At 38.5% G+C, this 25,929-nt stretch overlaps 1 protein-coding gene across 1 annotated transcript in view; it reads left to right on the forward strand.

The window, feature by feature from the left end:
* The window catches only part of C1QTNF7 (C1q and TNF related 7), a 43,964-nt gene that overhangs the window by 11,867 nt on the left and 6,168 nt on the right, over positions 1–25,929 (forward strand). The window contains exon 2 of the mRNA XM_060776151.2: positions 25,553–25,798. Coding sequence (XP_060632134.2) covers positions 25,561–25,798 — 238 coding nt within the window. The 5' untranslated portion in view covers positions 25,553–25,560. The remainder of the gene's footprint in view (positions 1–25,552; positions 25,799–25,929) is intronic.

Here is a 25,929-nt window from a genome sequence, read left to right on the forward strand (position 1 = left end):
GTCTGCTGTCTTTGTGAGTATATTATTTGAGGCCCAAATCATATCGATCCTAGACCACGAGTCATGTCGATCTGAGAAGAAAGTGTAGTCAATTTCTTTTGGATGTATTTTCCTCCAAAGGTCATTCAGATCAAATTCTTCTTTCAAATTTAGAAATCTTTGAGGTAATTGGCTCATTTTACTATTTTGATTCTTCTTTTTCTTTTTTGATTTGTCTAATTTTGCTTCCATCACCCCATTAAAATCACCTGCTATAATTAGGTTATCAAATTTCTGACTGAGAAGGTTTTCTCGTAGATCTTTAATGAACCTTGTTTTAGGCCCATTTGGAGCGTATATATTACAGAAGAGCATCGTTTGACCATTTTCATTTAGAGTTATTCCTATCATTCTTCCATCTTCATCTTTAAAGGCTAATTTGGGGTCTAATTTTGGGTTTGCATAAATAACTACTCCTCTTTTCTTCTCTTTGGCAGCCGAGTAAAATTCCATCCCTATACTTTTCTGGATTAAATTTGAAACTTGTTTCTGATTTATATGAGTTTCTTGAAGTGCCACTAAATCGAATTTACCCTTTCTTATTTGATTAAACACTTTTTTTCGTTTAAACGGGGAGTTCAAACCATTAATATTAACACTCCAACACTTCAACTGCATCTTTAATCTTTATTTATTTAGTTTCGTTCAGTTGATCAAGGTCCAGCTTAGGAGGGTTTGGGGTCATGGCCGTGGTCAGCGTCGGGGAGAGGAATCTTGCTCTTTTCGTATCTCTGTCATCTGGATCATTTGGTGACCGGTCCCTTTCTATGTCTCTCAGCAACTTTTTATGAAAGTTTTTTGCTTTATCTTCAGAGGTGATCCAAATTCTTTCCTCTTTATATGTTACCATCATTCCTTCTGATCTTTCCCATCTGAATCGGATCTGATTCTTCTTTAATTCATCCGCTAGGAACTGGTATTTCTTTCTCTTCATCAGCGTGCTTACTGGGTATTCTTTCAGAATAAGGACTTTCTTCCCTTTATAGGACTGGGGATTCTTGTTGTTTTCCCTCAGTATTTCTTCCCTCAGGCTTCTTCTGGAGAAGTGCACTATGACGTCACGGGCCACTTTATGTTTTTTGGCATAACTTGTCATTATTCTGTATGATTTCTCAATATCGTCTGAAATGTCTTCTTCTGTAGCTTCTAAGAGATCAGCTATTATTTTACAGATCTTACTTCTTATATTTTCTTTCGGTTCTTCCTCTATATTTCTGAACCGTAATTGAAATTCAGTCTCTTTTTGTTCTAATTTCTCTTGCCTTGCTTCAAGTTTGCTACAAGTAGCCTCTAAGGTCTTCACTTTTTCTTGCAGTATGTCTTGTTGTTGTTTTAGTTCTTGTTTATCCTGTTTAATTACATTGATGTCAAGTTGAACTGAGTTATAATTTTTTTTCATTTCACTTAATTCGTTTGAGATCTCATTTTTCATCTCCAGCATTTTTTCCTGAAACTTTGTCTGATTTTCTTGGGCTACTTTTTGACTTTCAGATATTCTTAGTATTTCTTTCAAGATATCTTTTAGATTCGGGTTATCTGGGAGAGAGTTTCTTCTTTGTGGTAATTTTGGTTCCTCTTTTTCTTTTTCCGATTTTGTCTTTGGTGTAGTCATTTTGTCTTTCAGTTAATTGTATTCAGTTAATATATTACTTAATTTAATAGCTGTATGTTACAGAATTGTGATTTGTATGAATTTCTTTAAATTTGTTAATAAATTCAGAAATATGCAAATTGATTTATCTGCAAATTGATTTATCTGATTATTGGTGTAGTTTTTAGGATCCCAATTTAGTGGGCTTTTGCTAAAGTGCAGTATTTATATTACAATAATTAATTCTTATAGTTCCAATTGACTTAGTTGCCTTGATTACCTTGGTTTTAATTAAATTATTTCATTCCCTTTTAAATATCTCAATTGATTGAAGTTGGCTGAGTCAAATAGAATTGATTGGAAAAATTCAGTTAATATTAGAGTCTTTGTTTTATCTTCTTTCTTCTGTTCTTCACCCAAAACACCTCTCCGTTGCTCTCCTGCTATGCACCAATTTCTTTAGCTTTGCTCTGTCTGTCGTCAGCGCTTTTGATGTTCTCCGTCGTCCCCCGTCGTCCCCTTCAATCCGTCGATCCTGTTGCCCTGTTGTCCGTCGTCCAGAATCATGGAAACTAGCCCACATCACAATGATACATAAAGAAAAGCAAGATCCACGAGATGTCAAGAATTATAGGCCTATCTCTTTGTTAAACACAGATTACAAAATCTTTGCGAGTATTCTAGCTGAAAGACTAAAGACCTTCCTAAATGAATGGGTAAAAGAAGAACAATCTGGCTTCCTCCCAAATAGGCAAATTAAAGACAATGTGAGAACTATTTTAAACACAATCGAATATTACGAAAGACATAATCAAGAAGAATTAGCTCTACTTAGTTTAGATGCTGAAAAAGCATTTGATAACCTTAACTGGGACTACTTAAAATTTTTAATGAAGGAAATAGACCTCGGATACCAATTCATTAATGCCATAGATGCAATATATGATTCCCAAGAGGCAAAAATTTTAATAAACCAACAAGAATCGAAGAACATAAAAATAAATAAAGGAACAAGACAGGGGTGTCCACTATCGCCCCTTTTATTTATAATGGCAATAGAAATTCTATTAAATAATATAAGAAACGACCCAGAATTAAAAGGGATCAGAATCAACAAGGAAAACTATAAAGTAAGAGCCTACGCAGACGACATAATCTGCATCATTAATAATCCAACAGAAAATATTTCAAAATGGTTGGACAAATTTGAGCAATATGGGAGGGTAGCAGGATTAAAAATCAATAAGAAAAAGACAATGGTATTAACAAAAAATCTCTCAAAAAGCAAAAAAGAAGAACTCGCAAAACTGACAGAATTTCAGGTAGTCGAAAAGATAAAATATTTGGGGATCACGCTGACAGCCAAAAACTCCCAGCTAATGAAAAATAACTATGAACAAAAATGGAAAGAAATTAGAAAAGATTTGGACAACTGGAAAAACCTCAAATTATCTTTATTAGGCCGAATCTCGGTAATCAAAATGAATATACTACCAAAAATGCTATTCCTTTTTCAATCCCTGCCAATAATCAGAAATATGAGTATCTTTAACACATGGAATAAGGATATTTCCAAATTTATATGGCAAGGAAAGAAACCAAGAATAAAACGATTGGTCTTATTAGATGAAAAAAGAAGAGGCGGATTTGGATTACCTGATTTGAAAACATATTATGAAGCATGCGGACTTAGCTGGATTAAAGACTGGACTACATTAATAAAGAAGAATGTGTTGACATTAGAAGGGGCAGACCTGAGACGGGGCTGGCATGCCTATCTGCGGTATGATAAAATTAAAATTGAAAAAAATTTTACTAACCATTATATTAGAGCGGGACTAATTAAAATATGGGAAAAATATAAAAGAAGATTTTACAGCAACACACCACTATGGCTGTCACCTCTGGAAGCTTTTCACAGGAGAGAGCTAGGCTGGGAGACCTGGCCAACATATGAGGACTTATTGAGGAAAGAGAATGGGAAATATGAATTGAAAGAAGAAAATGAGATTAAAGAAATTTTTACTACCCTATCATGGTTAAACTACAGGCAAATTCGGGACTGTTATAAGACTGATAAAGAACTAAACTTTGGGGCTAAAGAAGGTTTCTGGGACACTATTATGATGACAAATAATAAAATAATTACAAAAATTTACAAAAAATTATTAGAATGGACAACAGAAACTGAGCAAATAAAAGAAACTATGATTAAATGGGCACAAAACATAGGACATCAAATTCGCTTAGACCAATGGGAGAGGGTATGGAATCAGAAAATGAAATACACCTACTCCTATAACCTGAAGGAAAATCAACTAAAAATGATACACAGATGGTATATTACGCCACAAAAGATTTCAAAATTCCACAAAAACCTATCGGACAGATGCTGGAAATGCGAACAGCACACAGGATCCTTCTTTCATATGTGGTGGTCTTGCCCAAAAGCCAAGAAATATTGGAAAATAATACATACTGATATTCAAAAGATACTTGACATAAAAATGAGAAAGGAACCAGAGTTCTTCTTGTTGGGAATGTTTGATATTATAGGAGACAAAAATAAAGATATTATTTTCAATTACCTAATCACTGCAGCCAGAATTGTCTATGCCAAAAATTGGAGGCTGAAAGAAATACCACAAATAGAAGAGTGGCAAAGCAAGATACTTGAAATAATGAATATGGATGAGTTAACATACTGGCTAATGCCGAACGAAGGAAAACCGAAAAAACAAACAAACTGGGACTCAGTGAAAAATTATTTTAAACAACTAAAAATAGAGGTCATTTCTTGAAATGTAAGAAGATAAATAACTGTGTCACAGGAAAGCAGCCTGAAATATTGAGAATGAAAACCGGGTCTTTTTTCTCACCCGGCTCTCACTATCTCTTTTTTAACTCTACACCTGATTTTTTTAAACAAATATAGAAGATCTTCAAAGAACAGATGGAAGTCCACCCACATTTTTATTTTTATTTTTATTTTTATTTTACTTTTATTATTATTCTGATTTTTGATTTTTGATCTTTTTTCTTATTTTTGATTGGACTCTTTGATTTTTTTTTCTTTTCCTTCCGGATATTTTTTGTTCCCTTTTTTTTTTCTTCCCCTTCCCCTTCACTGCCCACTTCTTGCTTATTATTATTTCCTCCTTTTCTATCTCCTCCACAATTATTCCCCCACTTTCCTTGTATTCACATTTTACTGCAATAAAAATTATTAAAAAAAAAAAAGCTTGTTTTCTTTTAGTTTGCATCCTAAAAAGATTATATTAAATCCACCACTTCAATAAAGCACAAATGAGCAACAGTCCTTTTTACATGTGCATTTAAAAAAGAGAGAGGAGCGAGAAGGGAGTCAAATCTATAATTCAATACTTGTACAACTGCAAGCCAAATTTAGGCATCCCCTCATGGACCAGTAAAAATGCTCTGTGATTTCTCATACACTATTCTAAGAAATATGTGGCAGTATTGTAGCTATGTATTGTCGAAGGCTTTCATGGCTGGAATCACTGGGTTGTTGTAGGTTTTTTTGGGTTATATGGCCATGGTCTAGAGCAGGGGTCCTCAAACTATGGCCCGGGGCCCGAATACAGCCCTCCAAGGTCATTTACCCGGTCCTCACTTAGGGTCAACCTAAGTCTGAAACGACTTGAAAGCACGCAACAACAACAACAATCCTATCTCATGAGCCAAAAGCAGGTCCACACTTCTCACTGAAATACTAATAAGTTTATATTTGTTAAAATTGTTCGTCATTTTAATTATTGTTTTGTTCTTAAGTGTTTTAGCACTACAAATAAGATATGTGAAGTGTGCATAGGAATTCATTCATTTTTTTTCAAATTATAATCCGCCCCCCCCCTCCCCAACAGTTTGAGGGACTGTGACCTAGCCCTCTGTTTAAAAAGTTTGAGGGCCCCTGTTCTAGAGGCATTCTCTCCTAACGTTCCCCCTGCATCTGTGGCAAGCATCCTCAGAGGTTGTGAGATCTTGTAGCTGTTTGCACTTTCCTTTCAATATTTAGAGACTTAGGACTTTATTGCACAAGGCAGGCAAACCAGTATTGCAGCTCCCTATCACACAATGATGTGCATCCTACTGCCAATCTGCCTCCTCCCTGGGGTTCTCCCATTCCTACCTATTAACAGGTAAACTCACCAATAGTTCTCAGTCTCAAGCTGTTCCTATCACCTACCTTGATGAAATGGGTTCCTTCCACATCTATTCCATCTTGCCGGGAGTAACATGACATCAGAGGTGGGATTCTCCTTCACTCCCTGGTCCCTCTCATTATTCCCAAACTTACTGGTTTTCCTTTTATATTATAATTTTATTTGGACCAATGGACACTGAAAATAATTGAAATAATGAACATGGACAGGTTGACCTATGTATTGACAACAGACTGGCAACTAGTTAAAGATTACTTTAGAAAAGGAAGAAAAAACTGACTTTATTACTATAAATGCGATAATAAGAAAATTTATATAAAATAGCAGACTGTGAATTAAGTATGATTTAAAGAAGGGGGAGATGGAAGAAATAAGAAAATAAAGGAAATACCAATAATAATAACAATAGTCAATATGAAAATATATGTGTATTTTAATTTTACTTTAATGTCAAGGTATTTTTCCCTTTTTGGTTTTGCTTCCCTATTCCCCCATTTCCCCACTATGTCTGATTTTGTGCAATAAGGAAAAACACTAATAAACATTATTTAAAAAAATAAAAAATAATTATATTTGACTTTTTTAAAAAAATGCTGTGATTTAGAATATCCTGTGTAGGAACCATCACAACAGCTATCTTAGTGCCTAAGGGCACAGCCATCAGAGGACAAATTATTTTTCCCACCCATTATTTTTCAGTCATCCTTAGGCAGAGAAGCCTCCCACAGGATGGTAAAAACATTCACGTACCTGCAGACAGCCAATTCTCTCACACCAGAAGCGACTTGCAGTTTCTCAATTCCTTGGGATACGATTAAAAAAATCCTTATTTTTATTTACAACAACTATTTTATTATGGTCCAAAGATCCTTATTACACTGTAGTATGCAAGTTATACAGGTAATGAGATTAAGAACAAAAATTTAAAAACTCCCTCTTGGTGTTCAGAAACCATCTATCTTATAATGTCTTGAACACAAAATCTACAACGTGGCAGCATATTGCATTTCTCAAGCTTGAGTGCCCTGGGATTTCCTTGCTCTAGTATTGCTGTTACTCTCACAGTCTCTGCACTGCAGCAGATGGCAATTTGGCTGGCTGCTGCCTGGGTTGGCCCCTAAACCATTTCTTCTTTTCAGTTTCCAAATCCTTGCTTTGGCCTCTATGAAAACATGGCATATACATTATAAAGATCTTCAGTGTCCAAATCCTTGCTTTGGCCTCTATGAAAACATGGCATATACATTATAAAGATCTTCAGTGTCCAAATGAGGTTCATGAGTAACCATTTTGTGTTGTTCCTATGCAGACCTTCTTTTTGCCAATCTTGCCTCATTTCATCTCAAGTCATTATTTGCATTCTCTGCATACATTTAGGTCATAACTCAGTAGGATTTCAGATAAACAGCCTTCACATCCCAAGGTAATGTCAAATTCTTCATTAAATTTGCCCCAGGTTATAAGATTAATTCCTACTTATATCAGAGACCATAGCTGTAAAAAGTGAAGAATTAGAAACTAGCCCAGGGGCATAAATATTCCTTTCTTTCATTTCCCCCTTTCTCCTTCCTTCCTACCTGTCATTTCTCTTACTGGGTGCTTGTGGACAATTTCAACAGAAAGGAGGAAACCATGAAAATGAACAAAATCTGGCTACCAGTATGAAAAAAAAAAACTAAAATTACAACAGCACAACAACAGAGAGGAAGCAAACAAGGACATCTAATCACCTCTCAACAAAAGTTTGCTCCAGGCACTGTCAGGCCATTATGTGCTAATCAAGGTGGTCAGTTGAAACATTCACACCTAGCTCCAGCAGACAAGAGTCCTTTGTCCCACCCTGGTCATTCCACAGATATATAAACCCTTTTTCCTAGTTCCAACAGACCTCACTACCTCTGACGATGCTTGCCACAGATGCAGGTGAAACGTCAGGAGAGAATGCCTCTAGACCAGGCCCATAGCCAGGATTTTGTTTCGGGGAGGGGGGGGGCTGAGTTTGGTTCGGGGGGGGGGCTGAGTCTGAGCGAAAGAGGGCCTACCCTAGCAAACCTTTTGTATCATTACCCCAATACCCCCATGCATATGGGATATATTGAGCATGGTGATCAGATCATGATATGAATAAACATAACAGTTTTAATAATGTACCAGTAAGGCCTTCTCGCGGACCACTATCAGAATTCCTGGGGGGGGGGGTCTGAAGCCCCCCAAGCCCCCCCCCCCCCAGCTACATACCTGCTCTAGACCATGGCCATCTAGCCCGAAAAAACTTACAGCAACCCATTTCACTTAACTATCAGATTATCCAGTGTAGTGGTAAAATCCATAGTGCAGACCTTCACCAGGAAAGTCTCTACCCCAACAACCTCCCAAAGATTCCAAAAGTGTAGATGGCTGTTATTAACTGAAATACTAAAAACATCAAAACATCCAGGCATCCCCTGGGCAATGTCCTTGCAAACAGCCAATTCTCTCATACCAGAAGCGACTTGCAGTTTCTCACGTCGCTTCTGACATGACAAAAAAAACAACAACCTGAAATACTTCCAGGTAGCATTTATCTCCACCAAGAGGGTCCTTTAGAAAAACAACCCGAATACTTATCGTTGAGACCACTCACATCAATTCATTATTTCTTGGCAAATCTATTTTCACTCATTATGGAGATCACTGCTGAACTCAGAAGGAACATGGCAGTCTGAGGCGTGGACTCGTTGCTGCTAATAAAGAAATCACAGTTCTTTGACTTTGTAAGCTCTGGGCTTGTCATGCAACCAGCCACAGCATCCTACTGGCCAGTGGATTTTGAAATTATCCATGAATAAGTCGAGGGGAAAAAAGAGATGGGAAAGTACCAATGCCAACTGAAGAGAGGCAGCTGCATCTGGCTGCCACTTCGACTTTTCCATCTAGGCATTCAAAAAGGCTAGAAATTGTGTCATGAAGGAGAGAATAGAAGGAATTGGTGTTTCTTTTGGGTTCTCCTGGGACAGACTTAGCTTAGCTTAGCTTAGGGCGCATCCAGACAGCCACTTTATTGTAGGAATCCCCACAATAAAAAGGGGGCTCCCCAGATGACATCCTAGACAAACCCGAATTTATTTATTTGTTTATTTTATTTGTCGTGTCAGGGCAACCAGTCAAATTATATTACATTTCTAACAGAACAAAGCAAACAAACAGACAAAATACAAAATGTGTGAGTTTGGTAGTTGATTAAATGTCCCTTGACCAGTATCTGGGCACTTGGAGTGCTTCTGGTGTTGCTGCAAGAAGGTCCTCCCTTGTGCATGTGGCTGGGCTCAGGTTGCATTGCAGCAGGTGGTCTGTAGTTTGCTCCTCTCCACATTTGCATGTCGAGGATTCCACTTTGTAGCCCCATTTCTGAAGGTTGGCTCTGCATGTCGTGGTGCCAGAGCGCAGTCTGTTCAGTGCCTTCCAAGTCGCCCAGTCCTCTGTGTGCCCAGGGGGGGAGTCTCTCATTTGGTATCAGCCATTGGTTGAGGTTCTGGGTTTGAGCCTGCCACTTTTGGTCTCTCACTTGCTGAGGTGTTCCAGCGAGTGTCTCTGTAGATCTTAGAAAACTATTTCTAGATTTAAGTCATTGACATGCTGGTTGATACACAAACAGGGGATGAGCTGGAGATGTCTCTGCCTTGGTCCTTTCACTATTGGCTGCTACTTCCCGGCGGATGTCAGGTGGTGCAATACCGGCTAAGCCGTGTAATTTCTCCAGTGGTGTAGGGTGCAGACACCCCGTGATAATGCTGCATGTCTCATTAAGAGCCACATCCACTGTTTTAGTGTGGTGAGATGTGTTCCACACTGGGCATGCATACTCAGCAGCAGAGTAGCATAACGCAAGGGCAGATGTCTTGTGATCCCCAGGTTGTGCCAGTCAGCTTTTGTATGATATTGTTTCTAGCACCCACTTTTTGTTTGATGTTCAGGCAGTGCTTCTTGTAGGTAAGAGCATGGTCCAGAGTGACTCTGGACCATGCACTGCAATGCTCCAGTGGGATTCCTTCCCAGGTGATCCTCAGAGCTCGGGATGCTTCTCTGTTCTTGAGATGAAAGGCACATGAAAGGCATACTTTGATAGTATGTTTATTCTGTGCTTTTTTGGAAGGCACGAGATAAACCCACTACTTCCAGTGCCTGGACTGAAGTCCAGACAGCATTCTCATGGTTTTCCAGGCTAAATTAGCCCAGAAAACTATGAGAATATCAACTCCCTTTCTAAAAGATCTCAAAAAGCCCTTAAAAAAAGAAAAGTACCTATCTGGCCTCTATTGGAGAGCTGCTGGAGCTCTCCTGGTGTGTATAAATAATGTGCCAGGAGAAGGGGGGATAGAAGGAAAATTGCTCTCCCCCCCCCCCCTTCCTCCTGGGACATCATTTCTACATGTCGGGAGAGCTGGGGCAGCTCTCCAATGGAGCTCTCCTTTTTTTTTTTTTTTTTTTAAAAAAGGCTTTTGGGGGCTTTTGAGGAGGGAGTTAAAGTGTCTGGATGTTCTCCTGGGAAGTTCCAGGAGAACATATGGACATCCACCCAGAAAGTGCATGCTGCTCCTGGGATAACGTGGCTGCTCTTGGGATAACGGGCTGTCTGGAAATGCCCTTAGTTACTATATCAGTGTGGCTGTTTCCTTTTAAAAAATAAGAGTTAAAGTACAGTGCCCACATTGACATATGGATTAGTCAACCCAATTTTGGGGTCCCAATTTTTTGACTAAAATTTCTAGACTTATATAGCGTAGCTATGTATCCTGAGTCCTGTTATGGGGAGGAAGATGGAATAAAAATTAAAATGATAGAGATAGATAGATAGATAGATAGATAGATAGATAGATAGATAGATGGCAGAGGACTTAAGTGAGGTCTAAGCTTCAGCTGGAACAGACCTTTGGTTATTTAGAACCGAACTTCCAGTTACAGTTGATGCAAGGATATCATCAACAATGGCAGTCACTTGGAGTTTCCCCATCTGTATGATGATGTATAATTAAGGCAGGAAATTTTATAACACAGTGATGTCTTGACAGACTGCAATATTCGGAGACAGTGAGCATCCAGAATCAAAGTTATCAATACTATTTGCAAAGCCCTAAGCAGCTCAGGCCCCAGATATCTGAACTGATATCAACCCAGAAAGGTTTTCCTGAATGCAAGATCCTCCACAAGAGCTTGCTGGTGGTATTCTGGAGCAGAGTGAAGATCTACTATACATGTCAGGAATTTCTTGGTCATGACACCACAGTTTTGTTCATTGTTTGATAGATGCAGCATAAAAAGCTTGTTTTAATGAGTGAACTTTCTTATTGCCACAAAGACAGTATTTTTCAAGAGAGCAGAGTGATACAATCAGCTATGGACAATTAAGAATAAATATATGCAGATGAATTAAGTCCATACATGTGTGAATCAGATCCTTGGCAAGTTCTTCTGAAGCCCATGGAAGTTAGGGTAATTAATGTTACTGGAAGCAACACATCAATCAGTAATTTCCATGTCTCTGTAGTAACATTTGCTTAAAGGAACATTTTATTGTAGGAAAGATCCCAAAAATAAGACACATAAAAAATGATACCACATATGTGGCATAGACAATGAGATAGGTATTAACACTCATATCTTAGAATCATAGCAATATAGAAGTGAAGAAGACCACAAAGACCATCTTGTAGAACCCTATACTGCAATGGAAAAGTACACAAAGCATTCTTGACAGATGGCCATCTAGCCATTGTTTTAAAAGATTCCATCACACTACCATATTCCAATGTCCAACAGCTATTATTGTCAGGAGGTTTTTCCTAATGGGTCGGACTGGTAGCCCAACTGGTTAATCAGCTGCAATAAATCACTGCTGACTAAAAGGTGGCAAGTTCAAAGCCTGAGTTGGAGTTGAGTGCCCGACTGTTAATAGCTGTTTAAAAAATAGCTGTTAAAAAATGTTCAGCTCACTGTCGAACTAAGCAATTCGAAAGCAGCTGTGAACTGTGAGTAGAAGAATTAGGGACTGCTTAAAGTGGGGAAGCTTATTTATGACACCATAAAAATGCCGGAGAACAAGGAGGAAATACTACAATCAAAAAAGCTCAGCATCATAGTGGATGAAGCGACAGCTCCCCTTGTGGCCGAACTGAGCAACCTCCAGGATCCAAAATGGATGTACTGCTGAATGACCTCTATCTGTCTGTATGTCTTGTATGTCAGAAACGGTATTGAATGTTTGTCGTGTATATGTACACTGTGATCCTCCTTGAGTCCCCTTTGGGGTGAGAAGGGCAGAATATAAATACTGTAAATAAAATAAATAAATAAATTTAGGTAGAATCTATTTTCTCGTCGTTTGAATTCATTGCTCCATGTCCTAGTTTCTTGAGCAGCAGAAAGCAAGCTTGCTTTCTCCTTAACATGACATCCATTCAAATATTTAAACATGACTATAATACCCCGTCTTAACCCTCATTTCTTCAAGCTTAACATATCCAGCTTCTAAAGCTTGGCTCCTTAGAACTGGATGTGTTAAACTACATGGGGAGGGAGTGTTTCACCAAAGTTCACTGAAGAATTGTTTAACAGATTTAAAAACTGTATTCTTTTAGTACAAGATATTTTTGGAAGCAGACGTTTACAAACAGCCTTATGATGTGACAGCGTTAGGAGGCTGGGATGCTTTGATCATTGAGAACTCATGAGTGGCTATCAATTTCAATAAAAGATCAGAAAAGTCTTTTCTTAGATGTTTAGGAAGCTCTGGAATCTAACAGAGTTTGGGGAAGATTGAGGCAGTAGAAAAATGTTTCAAAGCACAAAGGTGATTGAACTTGGGAATAGATTGAGAGTGAAGAGTTTAAGATGGAGTTAACAAAATTGAAGTTCAGACGTGATGGATTGTTTTGTGTCTTTCTGAGAATTTGACGTTGGGCCAGCAGTTCTACGGTCTGTTCTTGCTAGTGTGCTTATTCGTAACAGACTGTGCTTACATATTTGTAATTAAAAACAAATATTGTAAAGATACCATCAGTCTTAATTATTCTCTCACCCAAATGAAAATAAACCCTTTAGCACTTTCCCTGGAATTACCAGTATGTAACAACTGAATAAATGTGCAAAAAAATGTTTTGGGGATTTTGCCAAAACCACTATTTTTTACTTTTAAATACTAGATTCTTTGCATATGCTGTGGCTCATGTACTGAACCTGCTCCTCTTTATTTTCTTTAATCATATGAGAGTGCAGAACTATGATTGTTTGGTCTACCAAGAAATCTATATAGTACAAGTGGTACCTCCTGCTTCGAAATCATCTAGCTTGTTTTGTCTATAAAAGCTTATTAGATTCAAATGGCATGTTAACTTGCGGAGGACAACTTTGGAAAAGCTAGTCAGTTCTTTATTGAATTGAATATTGTTACTGGTAATTTTCATAACTTGTAAAGTTGCTTGATCTATTACCCGGACTATGACAGCACTGGCCAGTAAATCAGAACTAGCCCTGAAGGTGGCCACATCCATCTTTCCACTCCCTTTGTGACAGCAGGTTGGAGTCAACACGGTCCAGCTAAGCCAAAACCATGTTGGCCCCCCTGACCGCACGATCTGTGTTGCTGTCACCACTCCCAGCCGGTCACATAGATCCATATGCACTTCTGCTGTTGCAGGCACCTAGCTCTGGCATCAGCAGAGGTGCCCACACAATCTGTCCAACTTTTCATGGTCATGTGTGTGCCTTGGATGATATCAGTCCAAGGTATCTGCAGTGGCCAAGAGTTCACACTGCTCTGTAGCTGAGAGTGGCAATGACATTGAGAACAAATATCTAAAATGGAGACTGAAAAATCCAGATATACAGAAGGGAAGGACTGTTTGGAGACAGCTCTAGCAATCCCACACACAGCCTTCATTGGCATATAACAACAAAATGTACAGCAAGAGGAAGTCACAGATGAAGAGGAAAACATACTTAAACATTATTAATCTCAAGAAAAAGATTTGAAACAGTATCAAATGCATCAGAGTTGTTCAGAAGATATGTTCAGAAGACAAGAGAAGGGAGAAAATACAGCAAAACAGAGACTGCCGCCAAGAAGAAGAATGGAAGTCAATGTAGTGTTTAGTAACCACACACATATATTTTCCTTTTATTTTTATTTTTATTTTTATCTTTATTTCTTCTTATTTATTTATTTTTTAATTATTATTTTTATTATTTTTTTCTCTCTCTCTTTTTCCTTTTTCTTTCTCATTATATATAATACCCTTCTTTTAAATCCTACACTCCACTAAACCCCCACCCCATACCCTTCACTTTTATGCTGTATTCTATCTTTAGATGATTTACTCAACATACTGTATTCTGAAAACTTCAATAAAAATACATTTAAAGAAAGGAAGAGGATATGGAATTATATAACACCCTGTGAAAAACGGAATTCCTGTGTTTCAGCTGTATATTATTGTATTCAGGGCAAACAAATGGAGAATGGTGAAATGTTTCAACAGAGACCAAGTCACAAGAACAAAACCTTTTGGAACGTTCCACATTTTTATATCTGCCATCCAGAAGAGCTGATGGCAACACATTACATATTGCAGTTGGCAAAGCTCTCCTCTGGGTGGGATTAAACAAATATGAAGATATGTTGCCATGATTCCACACTTGTGTGGAATTAATGATGTGGTAGGAGAACAAGCTGTCTTCGCTATCTTTGCTGCAAGAGTCAGATTATGAAGGTCAAGATCCAAAAGTCTGTTCTTGAGTGACTTGCACACTTCCACATTTCCTCTAGCAATCTCCAGTTTTCATGCTTTTGTTGTTAGATAATATTATTAGGTAATGCTCATAATTTGAAAACAGGACCAAGCGAAGCCATAAATCCTCCCTTCTCATTGACCAGGAAGGTTGTGTGATGATCTGGTAGAGATAGGTGAACTATAAAACCATTATTCTAATGAGGCCAGGGTCCTATCTGTTCCGTTTTTGTCCTTTTTTGCAAGCCTGAATAAACTTTTTTTCTTGATCCAAGCAATAACTGCATCAGCTGTTTCCCTGCTTGATGGGGTAATAGTGGCAACACAAGCATGTGTTCATTAGAGTACAGATAAAAAGGGGTAGAAGCAGTGCCCTGTGTGGACAGCAAACTGACACAAAGCCTAGGGTTTTAAGCAAGGTCTGGAGCATTTCCTGACTTCTACTAATGTGTGGCAAAAATGGATTATTCTGCTTTATCCTGAGATATTTATCAGAAGTGGAGAAACATCAGGAGGAACGCCATAAGCCAACTTCATCACATTGAAGCAGGGAAGTGTTTGGTAGAGTAGAGCTCAGTCATACTCAGTTTTGAAATGAAACAGATGTGAGTGAGCCTGGATTTTAATGGCTATGTAGATGAACCCTTGTTCTCTATCTGATACATAAGCATGTCACTTTGCTTGTGACACTGTCATAACAGAATTTTTCACAGCTTAAATCATTGTTTTAATAAGTAATGTTCAACATTCCAGATGTTTGCATTTCAGGGTCTTCACAACACCTAAGCTCCAGACATATAAATAGACATGTTATTTCTGATTGTTTACAAAAAAGGAAGGGAGAAAGTGCTCTTCTAACTTTATTCCCCTATGATATATTCAAATTAAATTTAGTTCTTATGTAGAGTTTTTTTTAAATAAAAAGAAAGAATGAAAGAAAGAAATGGGATCAAGGGGTGGGGCATTTTGGCAATTCTAGCCCCTTACAAAATGAGATATACTTTCCATTATTTAACACACATCCCTAAGTCCCTGTGCATTGGAGTATGGAGGAGAAAGTGAGGGCTTGGGTACTCCTCCACCCTGGAATGAGATTTATTCATTGTTTTACTTCACTCCTACCTGTGAGCTCACAGCAACTAGCACAAATATCATCACTGTCCAGAGAGGGGTCAAATTGAAGGCCCACCAAGGGTATAGCAATGGGAGAGCACATAAACATTCCTAACACTGCATGGAGTGAGGCACTGAATGCTATTCACACCTACAATTCTTACATTTGTTGAGTGCTCATTCCCTTGGTGCCTTTTAGTGTCCGTTTTCTTATATGCCTAAAATGTGTTTGCAAATTCTCAGCTGACATTTTAAGTTATTGTGGTGCTAGAAACTTGGAAAGTGAAGGAAACTTTTATTAGGGCAGAATTCTTTGGGGAGGAATGACCACATTTCCCCCTTCTAGTAATGACACCATGCACTTGGACTTTAGCTAGGATGCATTAATTTTCAGGTCAACAATGGACAAAATCCTCCAAACAGCAAAGCTACAGTAGTCCAAAAAGTCACTTGCTTGCTTGTGGCACAAGTGTTGTGACTCCATATTTCTATGGTCGCTTCTAGTTTCTTTACAACCATGGCTGGTTAATTCAGTACAATGTTGGGACAGGGAAATACTAAAAATTCAGGTTTACATTATTTGTGGTTGATCTCATGTGCTTTCAAGCGGCTTCCAACTCTTGGTGACCCTGTTCCTGTGGTATTACTTCAGTAGGTTTGCCATGGCTTTCTTGTAAGGCTGAAAGAATGTGAATAGTTCAAGGATATACCCAAGGATATACCCAGTGAGTTTCTATACATGAGAAAGGATTCACACTCTGGTATTCCTTTTAGAAGCCAGTATGATGTAATGGTATGAGTATTGGACTATAACTCTGAAGAGCAGGGGTGGGGTGCCTGTTCAGCCCTGGAAACCCATTGGGTGACCTTGGATAAATCACACTCTCATGGTTTTAGATGAAGGAAAATTTTGATGGGAAATCCCTGTGATAGGTTTGCTTTGGAGCCAAAATAAGTTGAAAACAAGATTAATGCACACAATAATTACAAAGAATAGAAGCTAATATCAGATATGCCATAAAGTGGGACTTAAGAGTGCTGGTGCCTCACCAAACTATAAAATCTGTTGTAGTTCAGCCTGTGATTGTGTCTGATGTCAGTGGATATAAGGGTTCTTCTGGGCCTGTGTCTGTTGTCAATGAGGATGAGAGTTTTGCTGGGCCTGAGTCAATTCCAGGAGAGAGGCCTGCAGATGCACAAGGTCAAATTTCTGGGAACGGGCCACAGCAGTCTTTCTCTGAGGATGATTTGTCAGGTACAGAATTTAATGAGGATAAACTAGACTTTTGTAAACAGAGGCATAGTTCTCAGGCTCTAAAAAGGTCAAATCATCAAGGAAAATGCTTTCCTTTCATTTCAGGGACCAAGAAAGGTTTTATATTGAAACCAGGGAAAGTTTTACTTTAGCCTCGTCAACGTTGATACTTCATGACAGTCTTGTTTCTCCAAGTGGATGTCTAGATTCATGTTTCAAGTTTTGCCAAGCTCCTGTTCCATTCATTGGCTTTTCATGCTGTCTTGTTCTATGGATTCTGTACCTTGGATCTTGTGTTTTTAACGTATTCCCTGGAAGCTTATTGACTGATTTTTATCTTGGAACAACATTGCTTTGAACTATACTGTTTTTACCATTTTATTGCTTTGCTTACATATATATTTCAATAAACTGTTTGCTGATTTTACTAAACTGGTGTGTGATGTTTAAAGACAAAGGTGTTCCTGTTCTGGCACACAACAGTATCCCGAGAACCCCAAGTTACAGAAATAAGACATTTGCCTATAATCAATAATACAATCCATAGCATAGAATTAACAGTTTAACAGATATATGTTTCATAATAATAAAGAATATATTTGGACAAGAGCAGAAAAAATATGCTCACCACTTAGTACTATTAGTACATAACAACATGCAGAATTATTGTTTATAAAATTATGGCCTATCTTTCCTGCAGAACAAACGTCTTGCCCTATAAATTAAACATTACCCCTGACCCCCAGGAAATTACAACTAGAGGTCAGATATACCAGTCTGGAAATAATATCTTATTTCTTTTTTCCATTTATTCTCCCTCCCCAGGCAATTGCTGTACAAATAGACCCAGTATGTGAAATGGTTCCAGTACAAACACATTTGTGTTTGCAGGAATGTAAAAAAGCTATCCATGGTGTTAAGCAGCTCATTCTTGCATTGAAGTAATTCCATGAAGTCAAAGGATGAGAGCATTTATGCACAAGAATAGCTCTCAAGTGTCTGGTTTTCATTCTGATTTCCAAGAACTACATCGATAGCAGCAACAAATATGACACAATGCTGTCCAAACTCTTTAAAATAGGAATGTAAACTGTGCTTTTTCTGCTTACTTTTTATGGAATTGTTTTATTCATGAAACAATTGTTTATTTTTATGGTGTGCATAAATACAGTCATAGCCTATGACTATGACAGAAGGCTGTATGAATTTATCCATGGCAATAGTAAATGGGTTGCTCAGTCAAAGCTTTTCGTTGGGTTACTTTATTTCTAGCACTTGTTTTCTAGTCATAGTAGATTGTACACATTCTGTACAATCTACTACATCTACAAATCTAGACTATACAATAGAAATTATGAAGCCAAGGGCTGCTTTACAAGCTCTTCACTATTTCCTCTAAGTGAGTCTTTGGCAGATTGTTTTGGCTGTAGTAATCATTGTGTATCTGTAATGTTTGTGCTGGCACATACAGCGGTGGATAATTATTTTGGTGACAATGAAAATAATGTCCAACTACATTCATATTTTACTATTATTTCTAGGCATTGTGCACTAAACCCAGGCAAACTGCCAACTCTTCTTTAACAATCTCTGTAAAAATATCCTTTGTTCAGTATCTTAGAACTGAACAAGAAATTTGCCACCAGATGCTGATTTGGGGATCCTTCTAATTGCTGAATATCTGTGAAGCACATAAAGTATGGTATATGTTGCATGGCTGATTGTGATATTTGGGGTCTTACAAAAAATGGAGCAGTGGAGTACAGTGGAAACTTGACTTAAGAGCATCCCAACTTAAGCTTACTTTGACTTAAGAGCTGTTGCTTGGCCTGGGTTTTACTTTGACATAGGAGCAGCATTTGAGTTAAGAGCTAGCTCCAGAGGGAGTGCTACCATGAGAGTACAGGGCATCAAGTGAGAAGCCTCCATGCCTGGAGCTCTTGTCCGCTTTGGGAGATTGCTGTCTGCTTTGCTCTTGCCCACTTCTAGAAACTTTGAGTTAGTTGATTTTGTGTGTTTTTATATTTCTGGTATGTGTGTCTTCATGAAGAGGGAGACAGAGAGAGAGCAAGAGAGGGAGGGAGGCTGAAATGAGTATAGTATGATGAAGGTAATGCTTCCTTGCCACAACTTTGTGCTTTTACCATTGTGCCATAACTTTGTTCTTACACCATTTTAAAGTTTATTTTTCTGTTTTTATTCTTATTCGTGAATGTGCTTTTATACATTACAAAGTACATTTTCTTATTTAAAAACTTGTAACAAAAATGGCGGGGAGTGGTTTCCAAGGGCCAGTACAGATTAATAGTATTTCAATGGAAAAGTTTGATTTGAGATGAGTGATTTGAGTTAAGAGCTCAGTCACAGAACAAATTAAACTCTTAAGTCAAGGTATCACTATATATTGGTGTCTAGGCTGGTGTGAGACAATAGGGCCTTTTATTCTACTCAGTTATGTCACCATGTTTTCAATTGAAGGACTTTATTCCACTAAGCAGCTATTCTACCACAGTTGTAAGAACCAATAGCAGCTACATATTGGCATAAAAATCCTCATTGTCACACCTCTACCCATTTGTGCAATTGCACTGATGCACATACCCACAAAAGAAAAAATAAATTACCAGAAAAGGTCTGGATCTTTGCAGTTATGGGGCCTGCCTCCTGGGATCACCATCTGTGATCCCAAGAAGTGTCCCCCACTCAGTCATTCCTTCCTCCCATCTCTGAAGCTACCTGGTATCATTTCTCAGCATCACAGAACTAAGGCAAGCCTTGTGCCTTGATAATGCCCCTTCCAACCCATGCTAACAGAGGATCAGTGGGTTTCCCCCACATGTGTGACTACAAAATGTGGTATGATGCAATTTTAAATGCTGATTCATGTCACATCTTGATCTGTGTAGAAAGGTCCTCAGGAAAGCACACTGTCTAGAAAATAATATTAATATATTAGTGCTCTCTCTGACTCCTTCCATTCCACCTTCCCCTGGTTCTTTGTCTACTTTGCTCATCACTTGGCCATAACTCCTGGTCATCTTCATTTTCTCAACATCTCTTAATTGATTGTATCTTCTCAATCTTTCATTAGATATAATATCTCCCCTGTTTTTCTTTCTCCTTTTCCCTTTCTTTCTCTTTTTTTCTGGTTGCAACTATCTTCTCCCTCCTTTAGCATTTCTCTCTTTCTCATCCTTCTCCAGTTGCCCTCACTTCTCTTCCGTTTATTCCTCTCCTTTTCTGTCTCCCCAGCTCTTTCTTCATTCTCCTCCCTTACCAAGAAAGCTCTGAATCCATGACTGGGATGTGCTTGATTCTCCATATTTAAACTAGTAAGTCCTATTTAAACTTGGTACAGCTTGCTTCGGAATGATCCATGCAGACTCCATTTCCCTGTTTGCCACCATCATCATTGTTGTGGTGTGCCTTTTCCTAATATATTTGGTAACTATTAGTGCATTGCTACAATTATTATTTTCATAAGCAGAGAGAAATTCTACATACTGATTGTAATAATATGAAAAAGAAAAAGAAAGCGTTGGTAGTGAAAAGTATGATTAATGAGAGCAATCTATTGAAAAAAGAGTTTAGAAAATCTTTTTAGTTTAAACATATCAGTTGACTGAAACTCTCGTATGTAAACATATGCTTGTAAAATTGTCAAAAATAGAACTGGAAAAGGTTTGGATTTTGTTCCTCTTCAAAATAATGCTTAGGAAAAAAAAACAGCTAGAGTTTAGCTCCCATGTGTTGCTAAAACAGTGCTTGTGAAAGGAAAAGTTTGGATTTTGTTAATGTAAAGCTTGTAAAATGTAATTTACAACCAGATAACTATTTTAATATTTGTTAGACTTGGGAGTTTATCACAGGAGGCTGGTAGTTGCAATTATAGCAACATAATTACATCTGTATCTGGTACTTATCACATTCACTCGTGTCTCTCCTATTTCTGCTTTGTATCTAAGTTGCTGGTGGACTGTATCCTTTCATTGATGGGAAAGCCCCATCAATCAGTTCCAAGATTACTGCTTCAGTAGAAGTGATCCTCCTCCTCTCTTCTCCTCTCCCCATTCCTCTCCTTCTCCCGTCACTGCTACTTAACAGCCCAGGACAACTTTTGGGAGAAAAATTATATGACTTATGGGTATGTTGAAGGTTATTCTGTGGAGAGGAGAAAACACCAGCATTCCCTCTGAGGGCCAACACCCATGGCTCCCACCATTGTCCTGCCCAGAAATCTAACAATGCTGGAAGCTGTGGTGTAGCAAAGAGGATCAGTGTTCTTTTAGGTTCTCCTAGGATGGATTAAGCTTTTACCTTTCACTACTCTACTAAGATAGTTCATTTTTGACAATAGTTAAGGTAGAGTACTTTCCGTGACTAATAGAGTAGTCAACCCAATTTTGAGGTACTGATTTTGATTAAAATTTCTAGACGTATACCTTAGTATGTACAGTAATGTGAAATTTAGAATCAGACCAATAGCTTGTGATCTCTTTAAGACTATGCCAGAATGTTTAAAAAGAGAATCAAGAACACATAAGATATCTGCAGTTCACTCATATAATGATAAACTAAAGCAGGGGTCCTCAAACTAAGGCCTGGGGGCCAGATATGGCCCTCCAAGGTCATTTACCAGGCCCTCACTCAGGGTCAACCTAAGTCTGAAATGACTTTTTTTTGTCATGTCAGGAGCAACTTGAGAAACTGCAAGTCGCTTCTGGTGTGGGAGAATTGGCTGTCTGCAATTACGTTGCCCAGGGGACGCCTGGATGATTTGATGTTTTTATCATCCTTGTGGGAGGCTTCTCTCATTCTCTGCAGCTGGAGTTGATAGAGGGAGCTCATCCGGCTCTCCCCAGATTTGCACCTGTGACCTGTCAGTCTTCAGTCCTGCCGGCACAGGGATTTAACCCACTGCGCCAATGGGAGCTCCGGTGACTTTTTTTTTTTTTTGCATTACAGATAAGATATGTGCAGTGTGCATAGGAATTCATTCATGTTTTTTCAAATTATAATCCAGCCCTCCAATACTTTGAGGAACTGTGACCTGGCCCTCTGTTTAAAAAGTTTTAGGACCCCTGAACTAAAGCTTGGGAAAATTACTTTTTTGTACAACTCCTAGAATCTCCCTGTTGGAAAAGTGTAAATCTTAAAGCATGAAAACATAGGCTGTGTCTGTTCTGAGTACCGGATCATATAAACATTGTTCAATTTGCTGAGATGAGCCATGCCCAGTTTGTCCAATCTAGCTTCAAGACCCTGTTTTCAAGTCTCTGGGATAACTAGTCTCAAATATCTAGGCTGGTGGAAGTTTTAGAAGAGAGATGCTACTACTTCCATATGCCAATCTGTCACACCAAACATCTCTTTATATGTCAAAGCCGTGCTACTTGGAATTACCTCTCCAAATAATTAAGATGGTAGAAAGTGTGGTGAAGAGACTAAAAAAAGAGAAGAGGAATGGGCAGCAGTAGCAGTAGAAGGTTAGTTACAAGTGATCCCAAACAGAATTTAGACTGAACGGGAAAGAAGGGAGGGACAGTGCAAAAATTCAGAAAGTGAAAGGTAGAAAACTGGGAAATAAGTGGATTTTAAGAATAACAAAGAAACAGGAAAGAAGAAAGTAGAAGATCTCAGTGACCGCACGAAATCAGACTCCAAATTATGAAATAAAGTGCATAAATAATAAGTTGCTGCTCCATTGGGACATGCAGTGAGTTCACACTCCTTTTTCCAACAGTAACCTCTCTCATGAATTGTCTTTGGAATGTTGCCTAACACATCTGGACCCCAGGCAACAATCTCTCTAATTCCCATAATACCCTCACAATGAACTGGGAGAATTGGGGGGGGGGGGGGCACAATGAATTTGCATGAGTTCCAGTGTCTTTTTCCTGTTCCTTCCTCTGACATCCTCTATGGCCAATCAGAATAAAGCATCTGCTTTTGTCTTCAGCCCATCTGTGCCTTATCTGCTCCTTTGGAAGTTTGGCACTCCAGTCGCCAAACCTGCGGTTTTAGTGGAGCTGAAATCACATAACATTAGGAATAAATAAAGGAAATGATGCAGGAAGGTGATGTGTGTGAGTGAGTGTGTGTGTCCCTACGGATGTCCCAGTCCTCAAACACTCTCTGCTTCATTCAGAAAAAGCTGCACTCGCAGAGCTCAGGCAGTGTTGTATTTCAGTGTCAATGTTGACTTTTGTGGAGAGGTGGCTGCCAAGGTAGCAGAAATGATCAACATTTTCTAATGTTACACCATTAAGCTGTATTTCTGGCATTGGAGAGGGATTGGCTGGAAGAGCACTTTGGTTTTCTCGATGTTCAATGACACGCCGAGCTTCTTGTATGCTTCTGCAAAAGTGTTTAGAGTGGCTTGCAGGTCTTCTTCGTGTGTGTGTGCGCGCCCGCATGTGCGAGCGCATGTGGAAAAGATGGAATTGGTTAGGTTGTTTGATTTATTTGCATCTCAGATATCTATTCATATTTTCACAGTACACAAGAACTTAAAATGAACCGCACATGAAAACATAAACTGTTCCCTGTTTTCTAAAACACTGGCTTCCTGATAAAGTCCTGTTACTAGTTTTTAGCTTTTGTGTGGTGTCATGTTCAAAGGTTGTTATTGTGGGATCCTGGCATCTCTACAAGTTAATTCTTCAAGCAGAGCAACATATGCATCTTGCGTCTAGTGCACATGCACATAAAACACATGTGGAACAATACAAATGTACCATCCAGTGCACAACCACATGTTGGAAATGTTAATTTTGAATTCTGGATGACATATTGTGGGATAATCAGGTTTTCAAAAAGCCAAAAAGAACTAACACCCTGTTAGAGTGCACTCAGCGTAGCATAAGCTATTGCAGAGGAAATAATTACAGTAAGTGGAGCAAAGCCTTCAATAGCACATGGGTGGAAGTAGGGATATTTGGGCAAAGATCTTTGCTATGAGATCCAAGGAGTTACAAGCAAATCTCCATCTGGAGTACTCCAGTATATTAGACAAATGCAGAGGCAACTTTAACCAACTTTAACACCTTTGGGTGTTGGAGCTAAGAGCCTGCCTACATCAGCCCCATACCCTAAGGTTCCTGGGCATCCAAGAATTTCCAGGGACTTCTTGTCCCAGTACGGGTTTAATTGGCCAACCCAAGTGAATGCCACATTAGCAAAAGTTGCAGAACAGCCTGGTAACTTGGGGAGGAGGTGAACAACTAAAGCACCTGTACAAACAAAACAGTCTCTATGAAAGACGATAAAACAATACAATTCTGATATAAGAAATGACAATCCCTGAAAACCAGTTGCAGAACATTTCAGATTTCCTGGACATACTGTATTGGATTTTTATGTTACAGTCCTTGAACAAGGAAATTACAAAACAAAGAACAGAAAGAGAAACAACTAAATAGAATTATATTCACTGATTTCAATCCATTAGCAAGGTATAAACAAAGACAATGACTTCATAGAAGACTTTGTATATTAATACAAAGCCATAGAACCCAAAATATACACATACAGAAGGAAGGGGGAATAATAGACACAAAACTGTACAATACAATTATCTGGATGTACAATACTGTGCATCCAGATAAAATGGGGGAAACCAACTTCAATATAACACAAAACAAACTGATTAATACATGCAAACAAAATATTCAAGTTTTGTTTGAATACAATACTAAAATTCCAAAAGCTTTGGAAAACAAAATGAAAATATTGCAATTGAGATTTTAAAACAGTGAGGAAAAGGGCAGTACACAAATGTTCAGGAAGGCCTTTGATAATTCATTATGCGTATGTTGTGAATGCACATTTGTATAGTTGATATGGCTCAATGTCCTAGAAAAATACAAGGGACATTTAGCAGACAATCAGTTACAATATGGTTACAATGGGTTTAACCCATTGCACCACTGCAGCTCCTGTTTAAGTAGAAATTAAATACTAATATCAAATGGAAATGCACGGAACTAACATTAACACAAAAAAAATGCATATATTTGACATACATTTTGTGTGCCAATCTAAAATATGTATGTGCTTTACATATCGATTTGGAAACTGCTCTGAGTCCCCTAGATAGAGCAGTATATAAATAAAGTTGTTGTTGTTGTTGTTACTACTAGTACTACTACTACTACTATATCTATTATGCTCCTGAAAACACACATATAGGAGGGCAAGTGCATAGAAAAGATTCTGCAGCCGTTGCTGCTATAATGACGACACCCCCCGGCCACCCCAGAGAGCTGAGCACCATCCTTCCTCTCTCCTTGTCTTTCCCCATTCCATCCCCTCCCATCACGCCATCCACCCATCCAAGTGAGTGAGCAAGTAACATGTGCAAGGATAGGTCCAGACAACTCAATGGTTTGATTTCCTCCCAACAATCAAAGAGTTGAGCTCTGACAAAGCCTGTCTTAACTGAACACAGCTCAAGATGGACTCCGGTTTTATCAAAGTCCCTATTAAAATGTCACAGGCACGCGGCAAATAAAATAGTCAAAGGTGTACTTTATACATATGTCTATGTAAAAGCTTGAATTCAACAAGGTTAATTTATTGTCTGCACATCTGTGTTCTTTTTCCCCAGCACCAAGAATGTTTGTGTTCCTCTATGTCACAAGCTTTGCCATCTATACGAGTGGACAAACCCTCCTCAGCCATTTTAAAGGAGAAAATTATTCAACCAAATATGTTTGTAGCATACCTGGATTGCCAGGTCCAGCAGGTCCTCCTGGAAATCAAGGATCACCTGGACCTCATGGGCGCATCGGTATCCCAGGACGAGATGGTAGAGATGGCAGGAAGGGAGAAAAGGGTGAGGAAGGAAATGCAGGTAATGTTCGTTCATTTAAAAACCTGGTAAAAGTATCTACAGGGTTTTTTGTGTTTCTAACACTTATGCATGGGTCAATGTGATCACTGTATCTTAATTCTTATCAGAAAAGGAACCATTTCCTTCTCCGA

This window comes from Anolis sagrei, chromosome 5 (genome assembly GCF_037176765.1).
Source record: "Anolis sagrei isolate rAnoSag1 chromosome 5, rAnoSag1.mat, whole genome shotgun sequence".
Lineage (NCBI taxonomy): Eukaryota > Metazoa > Chordata > Lepidosauria > Squamata > Dactyloidae > Anolis > Anolis sagrei.